Source organism: Poecilia mexicana, unplaced genomic scaffold (assembly GCF_051168715.1).
Source record: "Poecilia mexicana isolate PSO_F unplaced genomic scaffold, ASM5116871v1 scaffold_12, whole genome shotgun sequence".
In the NCBI taxonomy this organism is placed as follows: domain Eukaryota; kingdom Metazoa; phylum Chordata; class Actinopteri; order Cyprinodontiformes; family Poeciliidae; genus Poecilia; species Poecilia mexicana.
In genome coordinates this window covers 13,364,686-13,390,719 of record NW_028263381.1, presented here as the reverse complement: position 1 = coordinate 13,390,719, position 26,034 = coordinate 13,364,686, and the positions used below count along the sequence as shown (strand labels likewise).

At 38.6% G+C, this 26,034-nt stretch overlaps 1 protein-coding gene across 2 annotated transcripts in view; it reads right to left on the bottom strand.

The window, feature by feature from the left end:
* The window catches only part of unc5cb (unc-5 netrin receptor Cb), a 179,847-nt gene extending 154,932 nt beyond the window's left edge, over window positions 1–24,915 (bottom strand). For both annotated transcript variants that reach the window (XM_088010946.1, XM_088010947.1), the window contains exon 1: window positions 24,681–24,915. In XM_088010946.1, the coding sequence (XP_087867072.1) occupies window positions 24,681–24,873 (193 nt within the window). In that variant the 5' untranslated portion in view covers window positions 24,874–24,915. The remainder of the gene's footprint in view (window positions 1–24,680) is intronic.
* Between the last annotated feature and the right edge of the window lie 1,119 nt (window positions 24,916–26,034).

Sequence of the window (26,034 nt, the reverse complement as noted above, 5' to 3'; positions counted from 1 at the left end):
CGCTTCAAAGCGCATTGTCCACACACCAACCAGAGGCCCATACTCTGCAATCAGTGCAGGGTAATGTTCTAAATAATGGTGTTTGGGTGTCAGTGTCTCTTCAGGAAAAACTTCTAAGAATCTGTCGCGATGCTCAGATATTTTAAAGTCAAGGTATGCAATACTTTCAACTGAATGAACAGGGGCAACCACCAATTCAACTATGTCTTTTAAAGTCAGAAGAACCTGCCAGGCAGCATCATCCTCAGGTACTCGTGAACCAACAATGAGTGGCAACAACCGTATTAGGGCCCAATTTTCATGGGCATTTCCTCCTATCGTTCTGCGACGAATGTAGTTTTGAGGGACTGCTTGAGGGCTGTTGGCTTTGTCTGAGCCCTTATAGGGAAAACGTGTGATTAACTCGTTGAGTTCAGTCAAATTAAAGTACTTCTTCTTGGTGAAAGTCTGAAAACACAATGCTAGTTCTCTTGGGACTATTCCTTCAAAAAGGTCATGTAGTGCATCTGGTGGATACCCAGATACAAAATGAAAGTGATTCAGTTTATCAGTCAATGGACACGAGCGCTTAACGCCAAAGCAATGGGTTAAATTTGGATTTTCTCTCACAGTTTGCACATGCAAACTATGGTCCTTCTTTGTCCGAGGTGGAAACACTCCAGTCCGCACTTCGTGTGTCTGGTACTCTGAAGAATGTCCAAGACAAAATCTACAGATGTACGGCCCCGTGAAACTTTCAACTAGTCCACTAATTGAATGTGCACCGAGATTATCGGCTACAACACAGTGTACAGTTCCTTTAACTCTTTTTCCAACACTGGAAATGAAAATCCCGTCCTCTTCTAGAGTGGCAAGATCTTTCAAGAGGGGTTCCAAAACTGCTTTGTATTCAAACTGTTTGACATCAACAGCTTTGCAAAGTAAAGCTAGGTGTATCGATGTTAATGCAGACTGCAACTGTAAAGGTACATTTGCCAAAATCCAATAAACGGCTGTTATTTTGTGTTTTTTTTTTGACGTTCCTAGTGGGTTGCACACTTCAAAGTCATCGACATAAAGGATTATAGAGAGTTTTATCTCTTCTCCAGCATAGAAGGCATTTTGCTTGAAATGTTTGCCATCAAAAGTTGACTTAATATATCCAGTACTGTTTAAATGTCTGGATGACAGTCCCTCTGCAATGTGTTTATTCTTCAAAACCTTCTGCAAAGTCTCGAGAATAGGTACATATTGAAAGGTCTTGTTCTTTTGGGAATCAAGAATATATTCAACCGGATCAACACACTGGAAATGCTCCTTAAAATACCTTCTTCTCTTAAAAGCTGAACCAAGTGGACCACCTACAGCAAGTGCTGTACTAATGGGATGGAAGTTGCACAACTGTTCTGCCAAGTCTGTTATGATGGCCTGGTCAACAATGCTCTTATTTAACTTCAATGTTGAATCAAGTATATCTCTAACAACTTCAACAGATGCTGAAGATGAAATGAACTGAAGGTCTTCAACCAAGGCATCAATGCACTTCACTGAGGCATTATAGACACTTTCTAGCTTCAGCAGAAGTAAACCAATTCTTTGAAGAACCAAGTATGATGCACTTTCGTTATCACAATCTAAACTTGTGCCCTCATTATCACTGGCCTCTAATGAATCAGAATGGTCAACAATCTGATCGTGGTGACTCTCATACACACCTTGCTTAAAATCGCTCGAAGAATAGGATTTGTGTGTTCTACTTTTGTGTTTCAAAAATGTATTGTATATATTTGTCCGAAAGCTGCATCCTTCAAATACACAAAAGACAGTTTCGTGGCTCTTCAGGTGATTTCCTATATGCTGAAAGTAGTCCTTCTCTGTAGAACAACTAGCACTGCAAACTAAACACTTAAAAGCAGGGATGATTCCTGGCTGTATACTGCCATGAGCTGTATGATACCTGGACAAATGTGTGCGAAGGGCACCCTGTGTTTTAAATGTGCAAGGGCAACTGTCATATAGACATGGCTGGGTTTGCCCACGACCAAATGTTGCGTGTTGTAGTCTGTAATGTTTTAGTAGATTCCCTTTTGTTGCAGACAAAGACTTGCAGATCTTACACTGCCACCCCATAGGCCAGAACCTAAGATAATAAGAAAAAAAGGTGTTTTTAATTTAGTGTATAACTAGTAGCCTACATCACTAATAGATCTAGTAATTAAATAATGTGCCAGGGCTGAACAACTAATCAAAATTTTATCAAAATTGCAATACAGCCTACTGCAATTTTCAAATCACAGGAGGTACAATATTTCTTACATTTCTTAAATCTTAAAAAATTATTTTAAATGAAATGTTCTGCTGCAAAGATGTCCTGGCCTACACATCCTAATCTAGAGACTTAAAAAAACAAACATCCGTTACACATCCCTGCAAGAATCACGCCATAATCATCTTAATTTTTTTTAATAAAAATAAGAAAACAATTATACAAAATTATATTTCCCTCAGAAATTGCAAATCATTTCGCAACTGTAATGTCACTGAAAAGATCATCACAATTAAGTTTTTTTTTTTAAATCATCCAGGTCTATAATATACCAACTATGGATGAATACCTCATCCAATCCCACTTCAAAAAAATGAACTATCGTTTTAAGATGTTAAGACAAAAATATGAAACAGATTTTAAGGTAATATGCACATCAACAAATGCCAAAAATAAATATTAAAATCAAAGATGCCCAAAACGGACTAAGGAAACATTTCTCTCCCTCTCTCTGTGGCAGCTCAGAGTCAGTACGAAGCTACATACTGATTTCAACCCAACATTCACAGACGCATCTCACTGTAACTGTTGATCTGTCAGTGTGAGCTGCAGCCACAGTTTGAAAGCATAACGTTTTTCCGAGAAAACGGGGAAAATGAGGAAGCCGTTTGTGCCAACTGAATGTAACTAACGTAATGTTAATGGAGAGCCTCAGTGCGAGCCGGTGAACTGGGGTTTAGCAAAACACCAGCCATTGTGCTCAAAACACGCCAAATTAAAAGAAGAAAGAAGAAACAGCGCACTTTGTCTGAAAATGTAACTATGCAAAACGGCTGATTTTTCTTTCGAAATGTGTAACGTTATAAAAACTGATTAGAAATCTGCTTTTAACATGCTACTTGAGTAAAAATGTTACTTGAGTACATTTTAATTGTAAAAACTACATGCAGTAACTTTAAATGAAACTCCTGAGTTGATTAGCTCATTGATTATCTCACCGTTGAAAACAACGTCTGTTCCTCCATTATGGTGCCCAAACATGCTAGCTAGCTTGTTAAGGTGGGGGAGGGGAAGCTTGGGCTGAGGCCAAGAAACTAAATTAAATAAAAGAGTAGCTTGTATTCTACGGCCACTATTTAACGGTGTTACGTTAGTCACATTAAATTGTGACATTGAGACTACTTTTTCAATCATTGCAATGCATTTAGTGAAATCAAAGACGACGTAGAATCCTTCACAATATAACTTAATTGACTTGCTGTACAGTAAAGTTGCCATGTTTGCTAATTTGCAGTAACTTAAGACAATGTTTAACTGCTACAGACACTTGAATTGTTTAACTAAGAACACTTAAAACATGTCTTACCTTTAAGCAAACGGTAGTCCACGAAATGCTGAGCAGACGCGATGTTCCTATGATGAAAATGCCTTGGGCGGGAAAAAGTCAAAGCCTCCCAAATGAGTAAAATTTATCAATTTTCTGCATTTTTGACTTTACCAATGAAAATAAATAAATAATACTTATTGTTTTTTTGCTGATTATATTTAAATAAAAACAGAGTAAAATGCAATTAAAAAAATATTCAAATTTGGTTAATTCAGCTCAGTGAGATTCAAAACTGCACACAGTCTTTTTTATTATGTATAGTTTGCTCTTATTTATTTAGTAAATATTACTTAATCCTGATCACACTTTTTTCAGTGTATGTGTCACGCTAGTCATAAAGCACATAGTTCATCATGGAGATATGCATATTCAAATACAAAACCAGAGTTTTTCAGATTAAAACATATTCTTTCCCTCAGAGTCATCCATTTTCAGTTATGGTTCACACAGCCTCATTTTGCTGTTTGCTGACTGGAGGGGAAAGTGGTGTAGCTCTCTGCCAATGCAGCCTATCGAATTCAAGGTTAACCAATACAGGCTTTCTGAAATGTCCTTCTGCTCAATGCTGTAGCAGTGAGCTCTCATTCCTTTGCAGCCTGTTCACCTGAACATTAGTTTTGTCATTCTTACCTTTTATATTTTTTTTCTAGCGAGTCATTGAGGGGCAGATTGAACAAGCGGAAGGTGACACTAGCTAGCCAAGTTAACTTAAAAGATGGTGTGTGTGTGTATATATATAATATATATTGATTGGGAAGTTCTATTTTTGTTCATGTATTATGTTTTCTGTGTTATTCTTATGCCTTTGGGTGGAGTCACGATTCTTGGACAACTAAGTAAAAACACCATTAACAAGCGAGACTGTGATAAATGGAAGCAATGAGATACTGTGAAAAGGTGATGTCATTGTTTTGCATCTATTTGAGTAATTTGATTCTGTAATGACCGTGTTTCAAACTAGCCACATGGTTAAATAGTCTGTCAAGAAGTTACAACTGGTAAGAATGAGCTGCCATTTCTGCTTTAACATGTTTTCTCCTATTTTTGATCGCATTAGCAAAGATTTGTTGTCTTTTTAAGGAGATTGATACTAAAGAGGTTTGTTTTGACTGTTATTTTGTCTGTAAGTTCGCCCTCTTGGTGTTCAAATTAAGGTGCAATTCCATGTACACAGTCTGATGAAACGTTTGTGGTAGTTTTGATCACCATGAAGAAGTTTGTGGAAAATCATAATAATGTGATAAAGCAGACAGAAAAGAAGTCCTCCACTTTTGGAGACCGTAGAGGCAATCACGGTTATCGGTGCAAAAGAATACAGCCGAAGTTTGGTGGTATGAAGTGTGTCTCATGGGAAAACTGGAACATTCAGTGTATAAACCGCAGACACTGAATATTTACACGAAGTGAATTGAGGTGTAATTCAGCTTTAAACCAAAGCTTTCACTGCCACAAAGGTGCTCTCTAATAACACAGCTAGATTCCTGTGAAATGCTGGATATTTTAAGTGGTGGTAATTTTTACGACGACACGATACTATTCATTTAATAAAAATGCACATTTTGAGATTCATGATCAGATTAAACGTTTTGAGCTTCCCTGAGCAGCTATCTTTTCAAGCGGGCTTTCAGCACACAGTGGGCGATAAAATAAACATGCAGGAACTGATGGAATAAATAACATTCTGATTTTCTGTTTTACTACAGTTTCACAGTTTGTCGATGTTTAATGTTGCAGTTTACCCGTACAAATTTGAAATAAAATACGTGAGACATTTAAGGCTATAATAGGCCTTTAATAGTTTTATGCTTGACGTGAAACCATCTCAAGGTTTATGAAAGGTACGCTGAACACTTGGCAAAACTACTCCTTATTTTCTGCTTCTTACTGCAGTTTTGGTTTTAAAGATTATGAATTTAAGTCCATTGTTTGCTAATTTCTGGTAGAGGGCACTCTTCATGGTTTTATCTGGCATGTCAAGATCTCCAGGTTCTGCAACTACGGTACGCAAGATCCTGTTTAGACATCATGGATGAGTTGCTAGTGCACTCTTGAATTATTTTTGGTTGTCTGGCAGCAAGGGGGAAGGTTCACCTCTGTTTCCATGTTATTTTCTTGTAATGACTCACACCGTGCTTCATTGAACTCGCAAAGCTTTTGAAATGGCTTTTTTGCCGGTTTCAGACAGACAGGCGCTGTCAAAGTGATTTTATGATTTTCTCGGATCTAGTAGAAATCACTTCTGGGTGTGGCTGGTGAAATTAAACACACCTTTCCAAAAATTGTGTTTAATTCATAATTTGGCAAAAGAGAGGAATTATATTTCTGCGTAAGGCCTGGTAAAAACTAGCCCCCTCTGTTCTATCCCATACAGAGGGTGTAGACCCTTTGGCTACTGAGAAACGATTGCTTGCTGGAGGTGTGGAGTCTGTTGAAGTTTAAAATTTTACCCAATCACTAACATTTGGCCGTGACGGATGTAATGCATAATTTCTATGAACGAGAAGGCTGTTAATGTTAATTCAATAGTTGAAATCGAGGCCAACACAGAATAAATGCCACTGAAAAACTACAGATTACATTCTAAAACGGCGCAGAAAATCAATCCTACACATACCAGTGAAGGGAGATGACGATTCAGCAGAATTGTGTATAAATGCAATGTCCTCGCTAGTTTGGATGGCGTCCCTTGATAAATAAAATCATAATTTGAAATCTCCAATTTATTCTTAACCTGATTATCTTTATCTGATAATACAATTTGTTTTATGATCAAAAACGTCTAAGTTTCTGAATAAACTTAAAGCGTAAAAATATTCTGGGTCTGTGGTTCAGGACTGGGCAGAAACTGGGAGCAGTAACAGAAATTGTGGAGACTAAAACTACATTTTGGCTAGTACAGCAGTTCCTTACCCTGGGTACTCTGGACGCAGGATGGGGGCAATGAATTGCTGACCAAAGAGCTGCGCCATGCTGCTTGATCTCCAACATCTGAAGGAAGATTATCTTTATAATCACACCTAGAGAAACACTATTTTACATTAATTTTTTCAAAATATCTCAGACAAATAAATTAGCTGTTACTTCATCTTATTACATATTCCTATATCAGGTGGTGAGGGGAACGGTTTCTAGGAGAGATCTCCCACTCCTGCTAAACATTCTCACCCAACCTCCCTCTCTAGACTCAGCCTGTGGATCAATTAGACAGAGACACAGACAGATTGATATTGGACAAATAGAGTGATACACCGGCAGATTAATGATTATGCAGCGAGGATGTACCGCCGTGGAACCGAATCTCTAACACCAACTTATCCCCCCCGCCTACTGCTAGACACAAATACACCCGAGCGTCTTGCTAATTTTAAAGATAAACATCGCCAGATGAAAATGGAATTGGAAATTAATCATAGCTATAAATTAAGTCACCTTTGGGGATGAGCTTCTTCCTCATTCATGGAGTAACAGGTATAGCGAAAGATACCATGGAGCTGTGCATGCATGAGCTGCAGGATAGAGGAGAATTTAAATTATGACAAATGGTATAATATGATTTGCAGACAAAGCAGGAGTTGGAGATTTTTTATTTTTTATTTTTTTAACTGTGAGCCAGAGAGAGCGAGAGAGCGAGTGAATGGTGGCGAATCAAGTTATGTGCCACACAATAAAGCTGCTTTCCATCGCTTTGGGCACACTTTACTGCTGCTCTTGATATCAGTATTAAAAGTGATTTGCAGCTCCGCATGTGGCAAGGAATCAAAACTTAATTTAGGCAGATAAAGATGCCATTTGGGAGGGAGATAAAGTGCTGCATCATGGAAGATGTGTTCCCCAGCCTGCTCTCAGCGCCTCACCCTCACAGCGCCCTCAGATTTACAAGCTCTTTTTTCCTGCTCCATAAAACAGCAAATCTGCTCGCCAGGCGACACAGGCAAATGTTAATGGATTCATTTGTCAGGAACCCTCCACTTATTTACAGTCCTCCTCCATTACCGTCGCTCCTCCTGTAAGAGAAAATCCAGTGGCCAAAGTCAAAATATCGATTTGCCCGTCCATCAGCCTGTGAGTCATCCCATAAAGCACCGCGAACTGAAGACACTGCTGCCACCAGGAGTGTGGCTCAACATGACACTTACACAATCACCACAGAGGATCCTTTCCACTTAAATTATGTAATCCAGTGAAGCTAAGATGAGAAATTAATCGCGTCTGCTGTTACTTTAAAAGAGATATTCGCATTATGGAGGCTCAGGTTAGTTTATGGAGACTGTTTACACAACTTCTTCTGCCTTATTAGCACATTTATAGCAAAACCAACATTAATTTACCCTGCTCTCTCTATGTTCACTAAGTCACTTCCTCTCTTGGCTTGTTCATCTCTGAAATCTTTCTCCCCCGCCTCTCCTGCCTCCTCCTACAATGGCCGATGACCATACTTATGCAAATGTAATTAATTTCTGTGAGAAATTATAATTAGTCTGGTATCTCTGCGAGTTCCTAACTTCCCACGAAGGTTAGGGCAAGCATTTATGGGCGTTTCTGGTTAAGATGTGCAGAAAGGATTAAAGTAATGGCATATAGTAACAAGAATTATGATATTAATAATGTGTTGTTTTCTTAACTTTCCCATTTTGGAGACACAGGCAAATGGGTAACAGGAAGTCATAAAATACTTGTTTATGTTTTATCGACATCGATCAACTAAATAAGGACAGGTAAGAAGTGTAAGAATGTTTCAGTCCCAATAATGTGTGAGTTTGTTAAAAACAGTTTCATAATGTGGGATTTTTTTCACAACCGAATACATATATTCAATTTCATAATTTTTACATTTTGTCACATTAGCAAAATCATAAAGATCTGCATGCGAGTTGCCACAGGGATGAAGATAAAATATTCTGAGCTAGATTTTATTATTACTATTGGTTTGAATTATTTCTAAAATTTAAGTCACTGGAGGAGTCTAAAAAGTTGGTAAATATATGGTAAGTTGTTGAGCTAGCAGCAGAAGTGCACGTTTATCAGGAAACTATAAAATAAGTATAGCACTTGTGAAACAAAGTATAAAAAAGTTCAAATTTTTTACAGATTTTTTAAAATACTTTTTACATCTACTTTTTTTTTTATCATTTAGACCCACAATGAAATATTATTTGCACAGCTTTTGGTGATGCTTGAATATTTGGCAGCAATCCTTGTATTTTCTCAACAGTACTGGTAATATTCTCCTTCACTCTGCAGAAGATCCATAGACCACCACAGTTGTTCTTGAGTGATTGCTGATGCAAGCCAGGCCTTGACCCCTTTCACCATTCACTGATAGTGCAGACTTCTCATTTGAAGTCTCTGCCTGGAGGAAGTTTAAAAGTCTCGCTGTGGCACAGACCAGAAACACACCCTTCAACACATGTTATATCTTCACTACTGCTCAGGTCAGATCAAAGTGTCTGGGTTCACTCTGTTTAATATCTACCCAAACCTTTGGAGATCAACCAAGCAGATCCGAAATGTGTACATGTGCCCTTGGATTGCTACTAGGCATAGTGATGCAAGACAAAACTAGATCATATTCAAAAAAATAAATGCATAAAATTGTACCTCCAATCAATTCGCGCCAATCATCTTGTATCTCATCAGAACATGCCTGTCAAAGGTTCACCTGGGTTTATTCCTCTTCCTATATTCTTAGAATCAAACATGCTTTTTCTAGCCTAAATGGTAAACCTAAGGACATTACAAGGTTTCCGCCTGCTGTTTTTTTTTTTTTTTTTCTTTTTCAAAAAAAGACATTAAATTGCAGCCTGTGCTGGTGGCATTTCAAACCAGAGTGCTTCGATATCCACGAGGCAGTTGCAGGATGTCTGTGAATCACTGTTTAATAACAACTCGGTACATCCTTGAAGAAAAGTGCCTGCGCTCTTTCCTTCATGCTGTGACTCAGACCTTCAGAGGTTCTTCTATAGAAACTACATAAAAAGCCCGTGATTATCTCTTGCTAACCTTAGCTCAGAGGACATACTGCTATAGGATTTCTCCGTTGTTGCATTTCATCATTTCCTCCCCATACATTTACAGCATTTCATCCCCTTTTTTTAAAAACCCTACCCCCCCCCCCCTTCTAATTCTTTTCCTTCTCATTAGGAACCCAACTTCCCCCATTCATGCTGGGAAATGGTTTGGCCTCTCTGAAGTAAACAGGCATTAATCACTTCTTGAGAGAAATTGTCAAAGGAACAGCCCAAGGCATTTGGAGGGGGGGGCCACACAGAAGCTCATGGGACTATTGGAGATAGATGTTGGAGGGCTGCGGGGTGTTGTGGCCCCCTATGGGATCTGTACAGCAGCGGCAGATAGGGTCAGCACGTCCACCTTGGCTAAGTGTGTCAAGGACAGAGAGAGGAGGAGGTGAGACTCTGGCTCCTGGTTGAAGCTGCTGCAGTGAACTGGAGGATGAAAATTTCTTTGTTTCCTCATTAGCCTAACGCCTTTTTAGGAGAGAGAGAGAGAGAGACGTTCCTTCTTAGACGAGGTAAAGGTAAGTAATGAGGGATAAGTGTCAGCGTCCTTAACTGTCAAACATGAAAGACTCAAACCAAGAAGTAGATGTGGGACTGCTCTGTTTTCTTTGAAATTTCAAGATCCCCAAAAACCTGTGCTGAATTTTAAATTTTAAATGTAAATCATCAATAAGATTTCTTTCTTTTTAATTGAGTGAATTAATAACTACTTCTAAGGCAGCAGCACAATATTTATGAAGCGTTAAAGACGTATTGTTTGCTAGATTGAATTATAACATAGTTTTTCTTGATTGAACAGATGGAAAAATGTTTCGTGGTGACTCAAACATCAGAAATTAATCCTTCGGCTCTATAATGCTAAAAGAACTGAGTGGCCCATTCACAGTTGCCAATATGCATCTATTGGTAGCTGAACTCATACAGCTAATGCAACTTGTCCTGTGTCTTAACAATTAGTGCCAACATCTGTATCACTACTTGTTAAATCTGAGTTTAAAATCTATCTACAGGAAACCGTAGAGCTGAGATCTATGTTTTAGCCATATTGCTATAGCTAGCTAACCCATCCTTCGGCTACACCTGCTTTATCAAAGGATTGCAAAGTGGTTGGTGCCTATTTCCAAGATAGGCGCTGGCAAACGTGGGAAGACAAGAGGTGGGGTGACCTGTGACCCTCTATATAGGTCACAGGTATATCACACAGCTCCTATTGTAGCTCAGATGATTGTTCTCTGATCGTATTAACCCAAAGCTCGGGCTAAAATGTAAAAAATATATATCCGATAAGAGTCAACAGGTGTCACTCAAATATACATAGGAATGTAAAGATGCAACAGCAGAGAGTGCTTGAATGTTATTCCATGCTTAAAGTAAATGTTTAACGTTTAATCAACTTTGTGGATTTTTGATTTTACCTTGTCTCTCTCTATATATAACTTTCTGAACATCCAACATGAAACAGCTGTTGCCTTGCCACAGCATACGTACATATATTCATAAAAATGTCTCTCAGATGATTTTCTAAGTAAATATATTTGAGGCTTTTATAACCTTTCAATTAAATTGGACTTTTATTTCAGATTTTTTGTTCTCATTATAGCCTTTGTTGTCTTGAATTTTCATCAGAACGTTGCATGTCTCCTTTAAGCTATTATAGCCTCTGCCGGCCCTCAGCTCGTTACAGCGATTGCACTTAGAGAGACAGCAGGGAGACATATGTTACTCATCTTAAGTGGTGCTTTAAAATGTATTGATGGTTTAAAAGCAGCTTGTAAGTGATCAATGAGGAGACTCCTTTGTCTGTTTTGCCATGATGGCCAATCGGGAACGATAGGGAAACAGTCATGTTACCGTGGCGTCAAATTACATTTAGGAAAATAGGTTTCGTACATTTTTATACCAAATTTGAGCCGCGCACCTTCAGCACCCATACTACTTCATAACTGTTGCTATATATCATCTTCTGTGTGCCACTATTCCTGGAGTGGAATAAGCAGTAATGAAGGCTGTTTGCTTTATGTGAAGTGGCAGTTAGACAACAACTGGAGCCTTGGCAACACATCCCGACTGGCAGATGGCTGCCAAGCAGAGTCTGGATGTCATTGGGAAGGAGGCGAAAAGCAGCTTTGATACTCAAAGTTTATATTTCACATCTTTAATAACCTGAAAGTGCATAAAGCCATCAGAAAATAAATTTAAGGTGTTCTGTCTCATCTTGACGTGGTACAAAAATATACTGGAACTGTTTCACGGCTTGAAAGATTACAGGACATTTTCCAATAAAAAACATAAATAATTTTGATGTTAAATTGTAAGATGTGCAATAAAAGTGTTTACAGTGTGGTATGTGTGGCGAAAGTATTCACACCTCTTGGACTGCCTCACATTTTGTCGTGCTGCAGCCACAAACTTCAATGTATTTTAATGGGATTTTATGCAACAAATTAACCCAGAGTAGTAATTTCCTTTGGGGGTTTTTCAGCCTCCATGAGTCACCAGTTAGAACCACTTTTCACAGCAGTTACACGTGTGTCTCAGTCAGCAGTAATATTTGTCCATCCGTCTCAGTGAAATAGCTCCAGCTAAGTGAGAATGGATGGAGAATATTTGTCAAGATAATTATTCACTGTTCTCACACAGTTTGAATTAAAATTCGGTCTGGTCTTTGACTAGTCCGTTGTAACACTTGCATGTGTTTTGAAATATACTGCTTTGATGTATCTCTGGCTATTTCATGTTTTTTGTTTTGTTTGTTTTTTATGATTTTTAGCTACAACTTCCTATTAATTTTGACCAGCTTCCTTTTCTTTTCTGAAGAAAAGTTACACTGCAGCATGATGCTGCCACCACCATACTCATGGTGAGGGTGATGCGTTCCAGATGAAATGCAGCATTTTGCATGTAGGTTGTTCTGTGACCAAATTATGTTTTGTGTCTCATAAATATCTTGCAGCTAACTCCAAACCAAGCTTTTTTTTTTTTTTTTTTTAATTAATGTACTTGTGCCATGTTGTTTCCATTTTCAGCTGATGGACTGAACAGTGATCTCTGAAATTAGTCAAAGTTAGAGGAGAGGTCTTGTTTTATAAAATAACTCTGCTTTAAACTTCTCCAACACTGATACCTGACCGGTCTGGTGTGTTCTTTGGTCGTCATGAAAAATCTTCAGAAAAATCCCTTAAAAATTATTTCTATTTTTATTTTAAAAAAATGCACACATTGATAGACTGTTAGTACTGCTGAAAGGGCTTCATTCATTCATTCATTCATTCATTCATTCATCTAATTCGCATTAATTGAACTAGGTTTTATTTTGTTGTACCAGAGCATCTGGGGCTTATTTAAAGTTTTCAGGTTGCAGCTTGTTAAAAAAAAAAAAAGTATCCACTACATTGTGTTGGATTTTCACATCAAATTCCAGCATTGCATTGAAAGTTTGCTGTTGTGAAAATGTATAAAAAAATTTTGGGTTATGAATCCTATTTGTAGTTTTTTTTTTTTTTTTTTTAAATCAACAGTTTTATATCTGAATTATTTGCCCTTTTGCAGGATTAGCTATACAAAAAAAAAACCTTGAATTTCTGCTTGCTGAAAAAAAAAAGAAAAGAAGAGTGGTATAATGTTCTGAGGCATAAGAGCTCTCGACTTACTCTAAAAGCCTTTCATCTCGCTCGCCTGAAAGAGGGGCCTGTTGTTCTTTGTTAGAGTGTTAGTTTCAGCTATATTTTGAACCGACGCGACACGGTCGGGGATGTTTGTACATCAAGGATTTGAATTGTGGATGGGTAAAGGCCTGCCTGTTGATGTACGAGCAGGATGTCAACTCTGTCTGTTAACGATGATTTATGGTCGCTCGAGGGGGAGGGAGCAGCACCAGGTTGTGGTAATGCGGACGGACTGGGAAAGCTACTGTAAACACAGTGCATGACATCTAATGAAGGCTCTCACAGGAATCCATTACACCCTTTCACATTCCTGTGTGGTGATAACACGTGAGAAATAGTCCCGTTTCACGGTCACAAAAGGCTAAAGCACTCCATCTAAACATTAATGTCCAACTTCCTGACAGCAGAAAAGACCTATTTGTCAAAGGTAAGGAATTCGACCAAAGGCTATCTTAATAATCATAATTATAATTTAAATGAAAATGTAAACGGTGCATTGAGAAAAATTCATAAATATTTGCAAAATCAAACTTTAAACCATCCTTTGGGAAGTTACATACGTTCTCATGTCTTACCAGTGAATCTCTTAGAAAACCATAAAATTTGCGGCTTCATGTCAAACTGATTTGGCCATGTAAGACCACAATCTAAAATTTTAGCCTTCATTCTAAATGGCATGTATGGTATAAAATGAATAGAGAAGTCACCGAAAGAACACCATCTTCGTTGTGAAACCTGGTGGTATCATCGTGATTAGGGAATGCTTTTCTTCAACGTGGACAAGGAAGCTGGTCGGAATTTATTTAAAGGCGGCTGGAGGTAAACACAAGAGTAAAATCTGTGAAAGACTGCATTTCATTTGAGATTGGTGTGTGGGGTCTCAGTTCTAGTGTACAGATATCAAGATATATGCATAGCAGAATTCTGAGTTTTTCTTATTGGTAAAAAGGTTTTAAAAACGTTGTGAAAATTGTTTTCCTTCATAATTAGTGCGTAATCTCTTCTCCTTTGACGCTAAGCCTAACCCGATACGGTCTGCTTGGGTCTGGTGGAAAGCACAGATTGCATTATTCTGTAACCTGAAACACATCAAAGAAATTCCAATAAGCAGGACAGACATTTCCCAAAGAGCATCCGCAGGGGTTGCTGGTGGCAAACGACACTGATGGGTGGGGGGTCAGTGTGTCAAACCCCAATCCTGTGCCATTACTCAGTGCAGGTCGCATTACTATTTCTGCCATCTGATCCGTACCAGCAAATGGGACGTGTAAACAAAAAGAGTACGGGGTGGATGAAAAGGCAGAGGGTTTTTTTTCCACATCATACAGTTGCTCAATACAGGATGAAGTTGCTCCTTAATGTTGCAAAGTAGCCAGGGAGGAAAACTGCCAACACAAGGTTAAATCAATGGAAGAGCAGCTGACTGACTCAAGGTTCTCTAGAGAGCACAAGGGAGTTAAAGGAAGTGTAAAGTTCAAAATCAGTGGTGTAATTGCTTTTGATGAGCGTCTGTATCAGCACATGGAGGACAAAAGAGGACAGAATCCTCGGGTCTGTTCGTTCACAGTCGCATGGTAAGCACTGTTTTCTGGGAATGACCTGCTTGTCTCATTAATAGGTTGTTGCCGTAGGGAAGCAATATGCAAACTATGCAGAAAAAAATGGAAGCAAAAAAAAAAAAGAGCACCCTGGTCACACACATTCAATGGGACAGCAAACATAATCACATACAGCCACTGCGCAATAAATTATTCCGCTTGAGCACGAACTCCGGATACGTACAATCATGATTGCAATTTGTAAATAAACATCTGCTTCCGATGAAGAGATGAGACTCAATCAGGTTTCTTTGGCGTGCTGCGTAAGCCATTTGTGCTATTCCAGTCATTTGGAATTAAGCATTCATTAATCAGAGATATATATTTTTTTTTTTACATATTTGGCACCTTGCGCGTAAAAGACGTTATCCAAACAAATGTTTTATTGAAAATATAATGCTCTGCGATGATCAAACGATGCACTTAATCACTGGGGTAGAAAGAAAATGCATCTATTCATGAATCTTGTCTAGAAAAAAAATAATTGAACAAAACATTTTAGATGAAATCTTAAGGAAAAAAAATGCTGGTTATAAATGGCACTTTGAAAAGATAATACCAAAACAATGCAAAGCAGTCAAATGAAAACAAAAGAAACAACTTATGCACATGACAATGCAGTAGCTCCTAAAGGCCTTGGGAGATGGAAATGTAGGGGTCCTGATGAAAAAACAAAAGAGGGCCCTCATTCCAATTTCGTTGCTCCTCTGCACCAGATTGGAGCCCAGAGAGCCTGTTAGCACTCCCCTGCTGTGATGAGCTGTGGCAGGAATCGCCGGGGCTTCCAATCGGGTTTCACTCCAGGCTTACAGACCACAGAGAGAGGGGATTGGTTTGGGCCCTTCAGGGCAGGGGCCAACTGATATCCCAGGACCCCCTGCCCTGTTTTGGCTCCAGGAAATGGCAGGTTGCAGCAGGGGGTCCTCTACTATTCAACTCCTGAAGGGTGTCCTTGCTCTTTGGTTGAACCTCAATTAAAAAGGTTCAAAGTGAACACAAAAATATAACCTTTAAATGGAAAGACAATGAGAATGATTGCGGTGAAATAAATGTGATTCAGGAAGCAACATGAAATCCTGCAGCAATAACAAAAAGAGGAAAATATGGTTTGCTTATACATCCTAGCTTCAAGAAGTCTTACTCTTTTTCCTATTTTGTCTTGTCATTTCAATGCATCTTATTTGAATTTACAAGTAAAGCTACAGTGTGGCTCGCATTCAGCCCCTTTGCTCTTGTACTCCTAGTTATAACAACAAATATATCTTCTGAAGTTACCTAAATCGCTTCAGTATGAATTCTGCTGTTCTGGGAAGGCCTCTGGGGATTGTCACACAACATTATTGAATAAGCCAAGAAACAGCGAACAAGTTAGGGGCGACATTGTGGGGGTGTTTAAATCAGAGTTTGGAGAAAATACAAAATCTCAACATCTGTACTTTTCAAGAAAAGAGTACAGTTCAATCCATCATTCAAAAATGGAAACAATATGCTGGGAGAGGATCTGTCAGAGGCTGCATAAGGCTTGAGATTCGGATAAAGGTTAATGTTTCATCAAGACGACAACCCCAGCCACATAGATTTATAATAAAATTGTGTCAATTATCCCACACCAGTTGAGAGGTAAATCCAAATAATAAACATTTAGTTGATGTTTACAGATGATCTCTATCCAATCTTAGCTTGAGCTCTCTGGAAAAGAAGAAATGGGGAAAACTGCTTTTTCCTAAATGTGCAAAGCTTGTCGAGAAGGAACGACTTGAAGTTCTAACTGCAAGAATAGGTGCTTTTTATGTGGCATGCTTTTTCTTCCGTTTCACAATAGTTAGCTATTAGCCCCTTAAATCCCAATAAAATATATTAAAATATGGGGTTTCAACATAACAAAAGGTGAAACGTTCAGAGGTATGAAGACTTCTGCAAGGCATTGTAAAAGACACGCTGAGGTAAACTCCAGCGCAAAATGCCCCAAAATAGCTGTTGTTCCCCTTAAATTATAACTTAACAGCCACCTTTTAGTTCTAAACAGCCGTTTTGGAAGGCAAGGACTCTGAAGTTGAGAGAGGAAATGTTAAAGATGCAAACATGTGCTTGCTTGCAGGAACTCCTGATAATTAACTTTCATTCCAAAGCCCAGGATTACAATGGCCCTGGTGCCGCTGAAACCCTCTTTTTTTCGTTGCACATGCCTGTCTACGGTTTTGGTTAGCTGCCTTGTAGGTACAACGCAAACATTAGCGGTCTCAATTTCATCAACGTTGTTGCTACACTTAAGTGCAGTAATCTAATCCCCTCTGAAACACAGAGGTTTCAACCTTAGCCAGCAGGCTGGGAGGGGAGTGGAGCTAAGTGGAAGCGGAGGAGGGTGTCGTCTCCATGCTCTGCAGCATTAAGGTCTACTGTAGAAGCGGAGGTTGGCCTGGAGGGGTTTTCAGCAGGGTGCCTCTAGCCGAGGTGTTAAATTCTAAACCACATTTATTATCAGGAAAAATGCTTTTCTTTCAGCATCTGCTCACTTAGCTTTAATTATAGCTTCCTTTCAGGGGAGGAAGGCCATTAAACTGGGCTGGGTCCTCGACTCTATCTCCTGTGAGTGGTGTTGGGAACAGTGTCATGACCAGATGCAGCTCGGATATGCGAACAGCAAAATGCATACTTCCTTTTCACCATGCAGTAAACGTCCAATAAGAGCCGGTTCCAGGTCTGTAATCTCAGGGGACTGGCATGGGGTGTTTTTTAATGAAAAAGTAAGCATGAAAAGTTGCCTCATCCACAGATTTATGACTGAAACCCAATTTGTATTTGACTGAATGAAACTGTGTTCTGCACACGCTTGTTGCTCCTACTATAGGTCCTGCACTTGGCCCATTTCCCCCCTCATTGTGCTGTGAGTACCCCCACTGGGGAAGTAGACGAGGGAGATTAAAAATGTTTCCTGTTGGTGCAGCTTTGATGTTATGTTCCTGCGAGAAATGCTGCTCAGTCGCATTTTTCCTTCATCTGCTTCATGTCATTCAACATGTACAACCACCTCAAAACGTTACTGAAGCCAGTTCTGCTTTCCGCTGCCAGTATTTAAAGACAAATCGTGTTATCAGAGCAGAAGCTTGCCCCATTTAATGAAAAACTTTTTTTTATTCATTTGAATGTTGTTTTTTACTTTTATTTATTGATAAACTCAGAGCCTAAAAGAGTGCAGCTGTTGGCACCTTTGCAAAGACAAAAAGCTATGTTTTCCTAATCCGAACTTTATTTTTGTTTTACGGTTTAGTTGGGCAGTGATGCTTCACAGTGAAATACTCTGAATTTAACTGGGTCTTTGCTGCTTCTGTTTTGTTTTGCTTTTCTGTCTGCTCTGGGTTTTTACAAGAACAAGTCCTTAAGATAATTCATAATTCTTAATTGACCATCAATTGGACTGTCAGTGTGAATGGTTGCATGTCTCTCTATGTTAGCTCTGTGATAAACCAGCGTTCTGTGCAGAATGTGCCTGTTCCTGAGTTAATGTTGAACAGTGTGCCCTCTAATCTGCCTGCACGGAATCAAACAGATTTTAGGAATAAATGTATGAATATCTTTTAAAACTGGACAATGCTTTAAATGCTTGTGTTATTCACATTTTATTCAATAATGGCTACCTGTAATCCATAGTGTTGGGAAAACATCAGGGTATTTCAAATAGTAAGTTATATCTTACAAATGTTCACATAGTGATGCATTATCTATTGTTTTTTTTTATTTCCTGACAATATGATTTAATTGCACTTAATCTGACTCATAACTTCAGCTAAATGTGCCTTGTACCTTCTTTATATGCATAAATGCATAAATGTTCAATTCCTTCTAATAAATGTTCTGTATGGCTTCATGTGTGTTTCAATTTTGCAAAAGCTAATCATGAAATTCTGTACTGAAGCACTGATGTGATACATTTCTCTAATGGAGAATGTATTACAGCATAAAAAAAACTGTTTTGCACCAGACTGAAATAGTAAAAATGAATGCAGAAGCCAAGAAGCGAATTTTATTTTACCATCATATAATGTCTGAGAAAAGGGATTCCCTAAAGGGTTCAGTGTTTCTATGAAGTAAGGTTGTGTGGAGCTATTAATGGCAGTAGTTTATTTACCTGTGCAAATACCTATGCGATTGTTTTAAAAAATGAAGAAACTGTCAGACTGCTGAAAGTTAAAAGCTAGTCGGTGCAGTGTCCGTTTGATTACTGGAGAGTCACAATCAGACAATTCGTAAGCAGAATGGATAAGGCAGATTAATGCATCTTGTTAGCCTCCCACCATGCTGATACGACGAGCATATCTTGTTATATATGCTCATGACGAAATTACTTTTTTTGCTACAGGTAAGAGAACTATTAAGGCAACTTAAAACCTCTATCCAAACTAACCTTTTAATGGAAAATAATACTTGAAAAGAAAAAAAAGGTACTGTTTTACATCTGGTTCTGTTAGTAGCCACTGATATTTGCAGTGGCTATCAACCACAGACTCCTGCGAATAATCCGTGAATAGGAGTTAAAATCAATAAAAAAATACTTTGAGTAATGAACTGTAAATAGGCAGAGGGCCACTGTAATTGGAAAAAAAAAGTTTAGAAAAAAATAGTTATTTTTCTTAAATTCTTTTAGTTTATTTAGCTCAAACGTCAAATAATGTACCTGACATACCATTAAAAGAACCATCAAATAAATATGAAACGTGGTCAAAAGGTCTTGTACATCACATCTCCGTTTTGAAATCCTTTCCTTGTGCATACCTTTATTTAGATTCTGAAAAATGTTTTGTATTAATATTAATACAGGAAAGCATTAAGTCTTCAGAGCAGCTGGAGTTTTCTCCACACTGTCAGCATGATTGACAATTGACTCAGTGTATAAATTACAACACACAGAGTTAGCAACATAAGCAGATACAACAAAATCCAGTAATAAGCCTCAGAAGTAGGCAATTAAAAGCTCTAAATGTAAATCAGCTGCTTGTACCACACTCCCACCTTTTTCCGGTCTGTGGATGCTGGTAAATTAAGGAGGCCAGCCCCCCGCTAAGTCACCGCAGACTGGCTCCACATTAACCAGGGCTGCTGGGCCCTTCTTCAGTCAGTTATGTGTCATGTCTAAATCTTCCAATCCTAAAAATAATAACAAAGGAATCCAGGATTTTTGGCCAGCTAATGCGCACAGACAAACACAAACGAGAATACAAACAGACGCAGACTGTTTGGATATTTGCAGGCTGGAAAGGAGCCAGACGCCGGCTGCAGCCGTCCCGTTTCACTCATCAGATAGGAATACATTTTCTGCACAAGTACTGCCTACGTCTTTTGCAGGATTTTGACTCTTTTTCCGTCTTACCTAAGCTAAAAACAGAACATATGTCCTCTTCTGTTTAGACGGAGAAAAGGAGAATGAGGTAAAAAATAAGAGGCTATTTTTCTTACAAAACAACGTTCCAGTCATCCGTTTTAATATTTCAGGACGATGTCATCTCGAGGTCAAACTTGTACATGAAAATTTTTCATTTTAGAGACTCCAGATTGGACAGGGTTGATGAGAGATCCACGACATACCAGATGGCACAATATGTGTTCTTGCTTGTTGGCAGTGTGACCCTCCTGAATATTAAGATGGGAGTGTATCTTAGATGTTCTGTTAAAGAGTGAGCTTTCTTGGAGTGAGAGTGTTGATCTGCCACTCTCTGCATTAGAGTGGACATGACTGTGATTTGCCTGTTCAAATCTACTTTGAATTTCAAGTACAAACTAAAAAGAAATTTGAAAGAAATCATCCTTATTCTGGACATGTAAAGACATTTTGTAATACGATATTTTATTGATGTTTCAGGGCTAAAAAGTGAAAACGGTTTCAAATAGCTATTTAGGATTCCCCTACTGGACAATGCAAACATGTCTGACTTGTGGGCTTGTTTAAGGTTTTACATGAGTAATTTAAACTCAGGTTGCATCTTTTCATCAAGGGAGCCGGGCTCTTTCATTAACCTCTTTCAGCCGTGGACGAGACAAGAGGCAGCTGGACTGCATTTGGGCACAGACGGCGACTCGCCATGTGTTCAGCCTTTAGTGTGGCATTAAGGAGAACTGGGATGTTGAGAAGGTAAATTGCAAAAAGCACAACACTTTCTTTTGAAAGGATTGCTGATTAGTTCTGTAAATTCAGAAGTTTTGCACTATTCAGAGGTACAACAGCAGAGAATGAAAGGCAACGACTGGACTGAAAGCTTAATGCAATTTCATGTTTTAAATAATATGATGCAGATTTCTTTTTCTGTTTTGCTTCAGAGCTTTCTTGAAGGAGAAGGTTTGCCTTGTTCCTTGCACCTATTGCTTGTCTGCTTATCAAAACCACAGTCGAAAAGGTCCAGAGGGACTCCTGTTCACTGTCAGATTGCCCATTTTGGCCCTGCCTGTTGCCGTACATCTACTCATTCCAAGTCACTTACCCATTGTTTCCTTGTTCCCTAGAAACACCAACCTGGTCCTCACGTAAAGCAATGCTCCGATGTACAAGCCAACTTGTAGTCTAATTCTCCTCTGTTGCTGATTCTCCACTTTACCTCAACCTATCATAACTCATCTTCCTGTCCCACCTCGGCTACAATGCCACCCAGAGACCGTTTGTCTTAACTGAGGAAATACAGGTAATCCACTGACTGACACTTATTTTTCCACAGGGTCTCTTTGGGATCAGCAGACCTTCCTCTCCTTCACTGTCAGCTGTGCAACAAAACATTTCCTGGGCTTCTTTCTCTAAGAGATCACTGGCTTCTCTGAAATGCTGAATCATTATTTAAACTCTGTAATTAGAGCTATTCCTGACCTTGTCTCTTTGTTGCATTGTGTCAAGACATTGGAGTGACAAATTCACATGCTATAACATGAAATGGGTTGGCTAAGTGTAGGTTCAAATGTGAGCTGGTGATTTTCCTTTTTAGATTTAGGACTAGTGTTAACGGGATGGTAACTTGTAAACTAAATTTTAATAAAAAGTCCAAGTATATTTCAAATCCGACTTTGCTGAATACGCTTTCTACCAAAACAAGACAGTGAAGACTCCCAGCATCTTGTGCTGTAACACACACCAACTCTTTTTTGCACCAGATAAAAAGGATCAGTTGTAAATCAGAGGTGGAAGAGATGGAACTATATCGCCCATTCAGTCTACGACTGAACAACGACACAAGCTAGTAAATTTATAGAAGTATTAAACACCAAATGCTCTGATGTGATTGTGATTTCATGACAAGGAAATGGGTTAATTAATAACTGTCTCGGCGAGTAGCTTTCAAGCTTGAGCTGCGCTGTAATTAGGTTGAACTGGCCGTTGCATTAGCAGAAGGACATGAAGCAGTTTCAGGACTTTTCTTTTCTCAGACGGTTGAGACGCGACATTAATCACAGTAATGTTACTGCAGTGAGGATACAGACAGCCCATGACTCCTCCTCTGCATAATATCCTAAAATGAGCTCAGGGTTCTGCTGCACAGTCAAGCTTTCATGCGGACGTTCACAGCCCTGCAGTTCACACAAAAGGAAAGTTTCCCCCCCATTTGACTCAGTGGGGAAACTTTTACTGTCGTGTCTGTTATGGTTGTGGATCTGCAGAGCATCAATTGTAATTTTGTTCCAATGTTATTACAGATTTTACTTAAAAAATATATAAATAGATGAAATTGAGATTTAGAAGTATACAATACCTCAAAATGTAAGCAAGAAAGAAGATTTAAAAAGTGCATTTTTCACTTTAGTGTGTTTTTTTAAACTTGCACTTTTGCAGCCCAGCTATATTAACTATTAGTATACTTTTAAAAGAGAATGAATAGCATAGAGCTCCAAATGTACTTAAAATTATTCAGAATTGCATATTTTCTCAAAAATTACTTATAAAAGTAATGTACATAGAAATTTTTTTTTTTACAGTACTAGAGAAATATGCTGCTAAAACTATGTTTTAAACATATAATTTATAATAAGTTTCCTACTGCAGCTTTGAGAAAAGTTGTTAGTGGACCATAAATGTTCCACCGGCATTTTTCTTTGTTTATTTCTTTCTTTAAGTTTTATTTTCTGTTCACCAGAGTGACTATCTTCAAATTATGGGGATTCATCTTCTTGCACATCATGACCAGAGATGTGTGATGATATTACAAATTTCCCCTTTTCTCTCCACAGTAAACATTGCCCGGTATTTGTGTCGGCATAGCAAAATATTTTTAGCTGAAAATGACAGCAGGAACAGTGAGAACAAAATATGTAGCATAGATCGAAATATGAGATCCAATAAGTCATTCTGTTACCAACACAGCTCTGCAAAGTTTAGGGAAACACACACTGACAGGAGACGCATCTCTTACACTTGGTGCTCCTGCATAGGGAATGGCAATGTGTAATGTACTGTCCATGGGATCTGCTGAAACAGCAACATACTCCCATCTCTACATGGTCTGATGTAAGAAAAAGTCAGCGAGGGAGTCAATTAGAGAGCTATGCATCTGAATGACGTGAGGTAGAATAGATTAACAAAGCTGGGATTGGAATATCCTCTGGAAGTTGTCTGAGAGGGAGCAACACTGTCAGTCTGATGCCAACAATCTTTAACAAGTGCCAATGCTGCACTGACACTCAACCACTTTGAGGGCAACAGCAAAATTAATTAAAGTTTGATTAATTGATCATATGAAGGTCATCCAGCGAAAAGTGTCAATGTCCAATGTGCATACGCTCTAAGGAGAAAGCTTATGTTTATAAAATTCAAAGATTCTTTCATTGCAAAGTCAACCAAAAAAAAAAAAAAAAAAAAAAAAATCAAGGATGTAATGCCTGAAAACATCTATTCAAGTTTGTGTATCAACATTTCTGTTTACCATGCTGTATTTAAAATGTTTGTGTTTTACAATCAACAGCAGAGACATACGTAGGCATTCAATAAATTAAAATATGAAATCTGGTGAGGCTTGATCATCAGATTAAAGTATCTTTAGTAAACTACCTGGAAGCAGCATGAATGCATATATCTCTGTATTTCAGTTACATGTTCTGAATGTTTATTAATTGCTGTCATTTTAGAAACAATATTATACTTGTATTTTGAACTTTCTAAAATTAAGCAAAAAAATTCATAATCTTTGCAAATAGAGCAAAGACCTTTGCAGCATCTTGTACAAGATGCTGCAAAGGTCTCAAATAAAGGTAATTAGTAAAAAACCCAAAAATATTTACATGTGTAGTTTATGGATCTCATTATTAAATAATCCATAAAGTCACTGCTGGGTACAACCAGAACATATTCGAGTCAAGCAACAAGCAGAAAAATATATATTTGTTGCCACTGTTATCTTTAAGATGTAGTGCAAGGCACGTTTCATTAGTTTCTCGTGTTGAATTAATCTCAGAACATGAAACAAATTAATTTCGGTCCATGCAGGAGTTCACAGATCAAGATCATCTTGGGATACTGCTGGAAGGAAACCTAAGCAAAAAATAAGATTTGAGCCTGGAGAGATTTCATTTTCCAGTGAAAAATTGGCTGTAAATATAGTCATAACTACAATTTAATATGTTAGATCAAAGCTTATTTTGGAAATGGAATGGCCTATTCAAAGCCTGCATTTGTAAAAAATAAATAAATCCTCCAAGTCCTCCTACTGCCTTGCCATCAAGAGACATGATTGATCTAGCTCCTCTTCCAAGAGAAGTGTATTATCCTAACATCTAAAAGATGACACCGTCATATCCACTGACCTGTGTACATGTTGATGCGTCTTTCCTCACCTCCTCTAATGGCAGAGTGTGACTGGCAGGTGTGCACCTGCAGCTGCGGCTCATCAAGTCTAAGCAGAAGGAGCATAAAGAAGAGGAAGGGTAAAAGGTTAAAACCGCTCCTCCTCAGTGGAAATATGGATCCTCTGCTGGAACTGACAGATTGCTTTGCCATTCTGCGTGCTACCAGTTCCCACGTTCATGCCGACTTCCCTTGTTTCAGTGCTCTCCTTCCTTACTCCTTCTAATTGCTGGAGAAGTCTAGCCAACATTTCAATGTAATTTCTCTAACAGTTAACCACTAACATCTCTCCCTTACCAACCCAGAATCTCACTGTACGCCTAGGACAACCATCCAGTTGATTCAATAAACCGTTCAAAAGTTTGATTTATGTCTGACTGTTGCCAGCATGAGTCTTTTATTCTTTAACATGACAGATACTTCCTTTTTAATGTCCTCTATACGAGAGAAAATCTGTTTCTTTGTATATGTATACAATTATTTTTTTTTCTATCCAGCTCAATTCAGTTTCAATTGTAAGATATGTGTGTTTGAGAAAATCAAAGTATTGAAATAGTTAGCCGTTTTCTGCGACGCCCCAAAGCCGTACACGCTTCTGGCAGATCGGCGAAGAAAAACTTTTTACTTTTATTCACTTCCGCCAGTCACCATTCGCAGATATTATAGATATTCCCACTCCTCCTTCAAGTATTTATATTCTTCTAGAAAGTTCTCTGGGGAGAAGAGCTAAGACAGCAAAGCTCTTCCTACTCCAACAGACTGCAGCAAAATCCATTAATCGGCTTTTGTGGTCAAACGAAATAAAACTGCAGCCAGCATTAGGCCGGTTTACTGCGGGCCAGTTTTGTTTGTCCTGCGCGAGTTGCGCGTCCTCGGAGCAGCAGCTCAGCATCTTCCACTTAAAAAAAAAAAAAAAAAAAGATTTCATTACGGCAAGGCTTGGACTGGCGGAGTTATTGTGAAGTGACTGCTTGACTCATTTCTGCAGCTGGTGGCTCAGTGGAAGCGGAGAGCTAAGATGGAGCTTCTCAGTGTGGGGTCTTACCAACAGCTTCACACATAATAAGCACCAAGCATGTGAGGCGCAACTCCTCTGAGCATATGAAGACTGGTTATCATGCAGAAAACTGCAGAGCATTAACTGTAATAAAGACTGCTGTAAAACTTTTCATTTCAGACTCAAAATGGCACTTGATTTAGACAAATAAATCAGAAGAATAGGAGAAAACTGACTTTGGATGTTGTTCTGTATACATCGAGCTATGTATCTCCGTACAGATGATGTAGCTTGTTATTTTGGTGTTGCTGTGATGT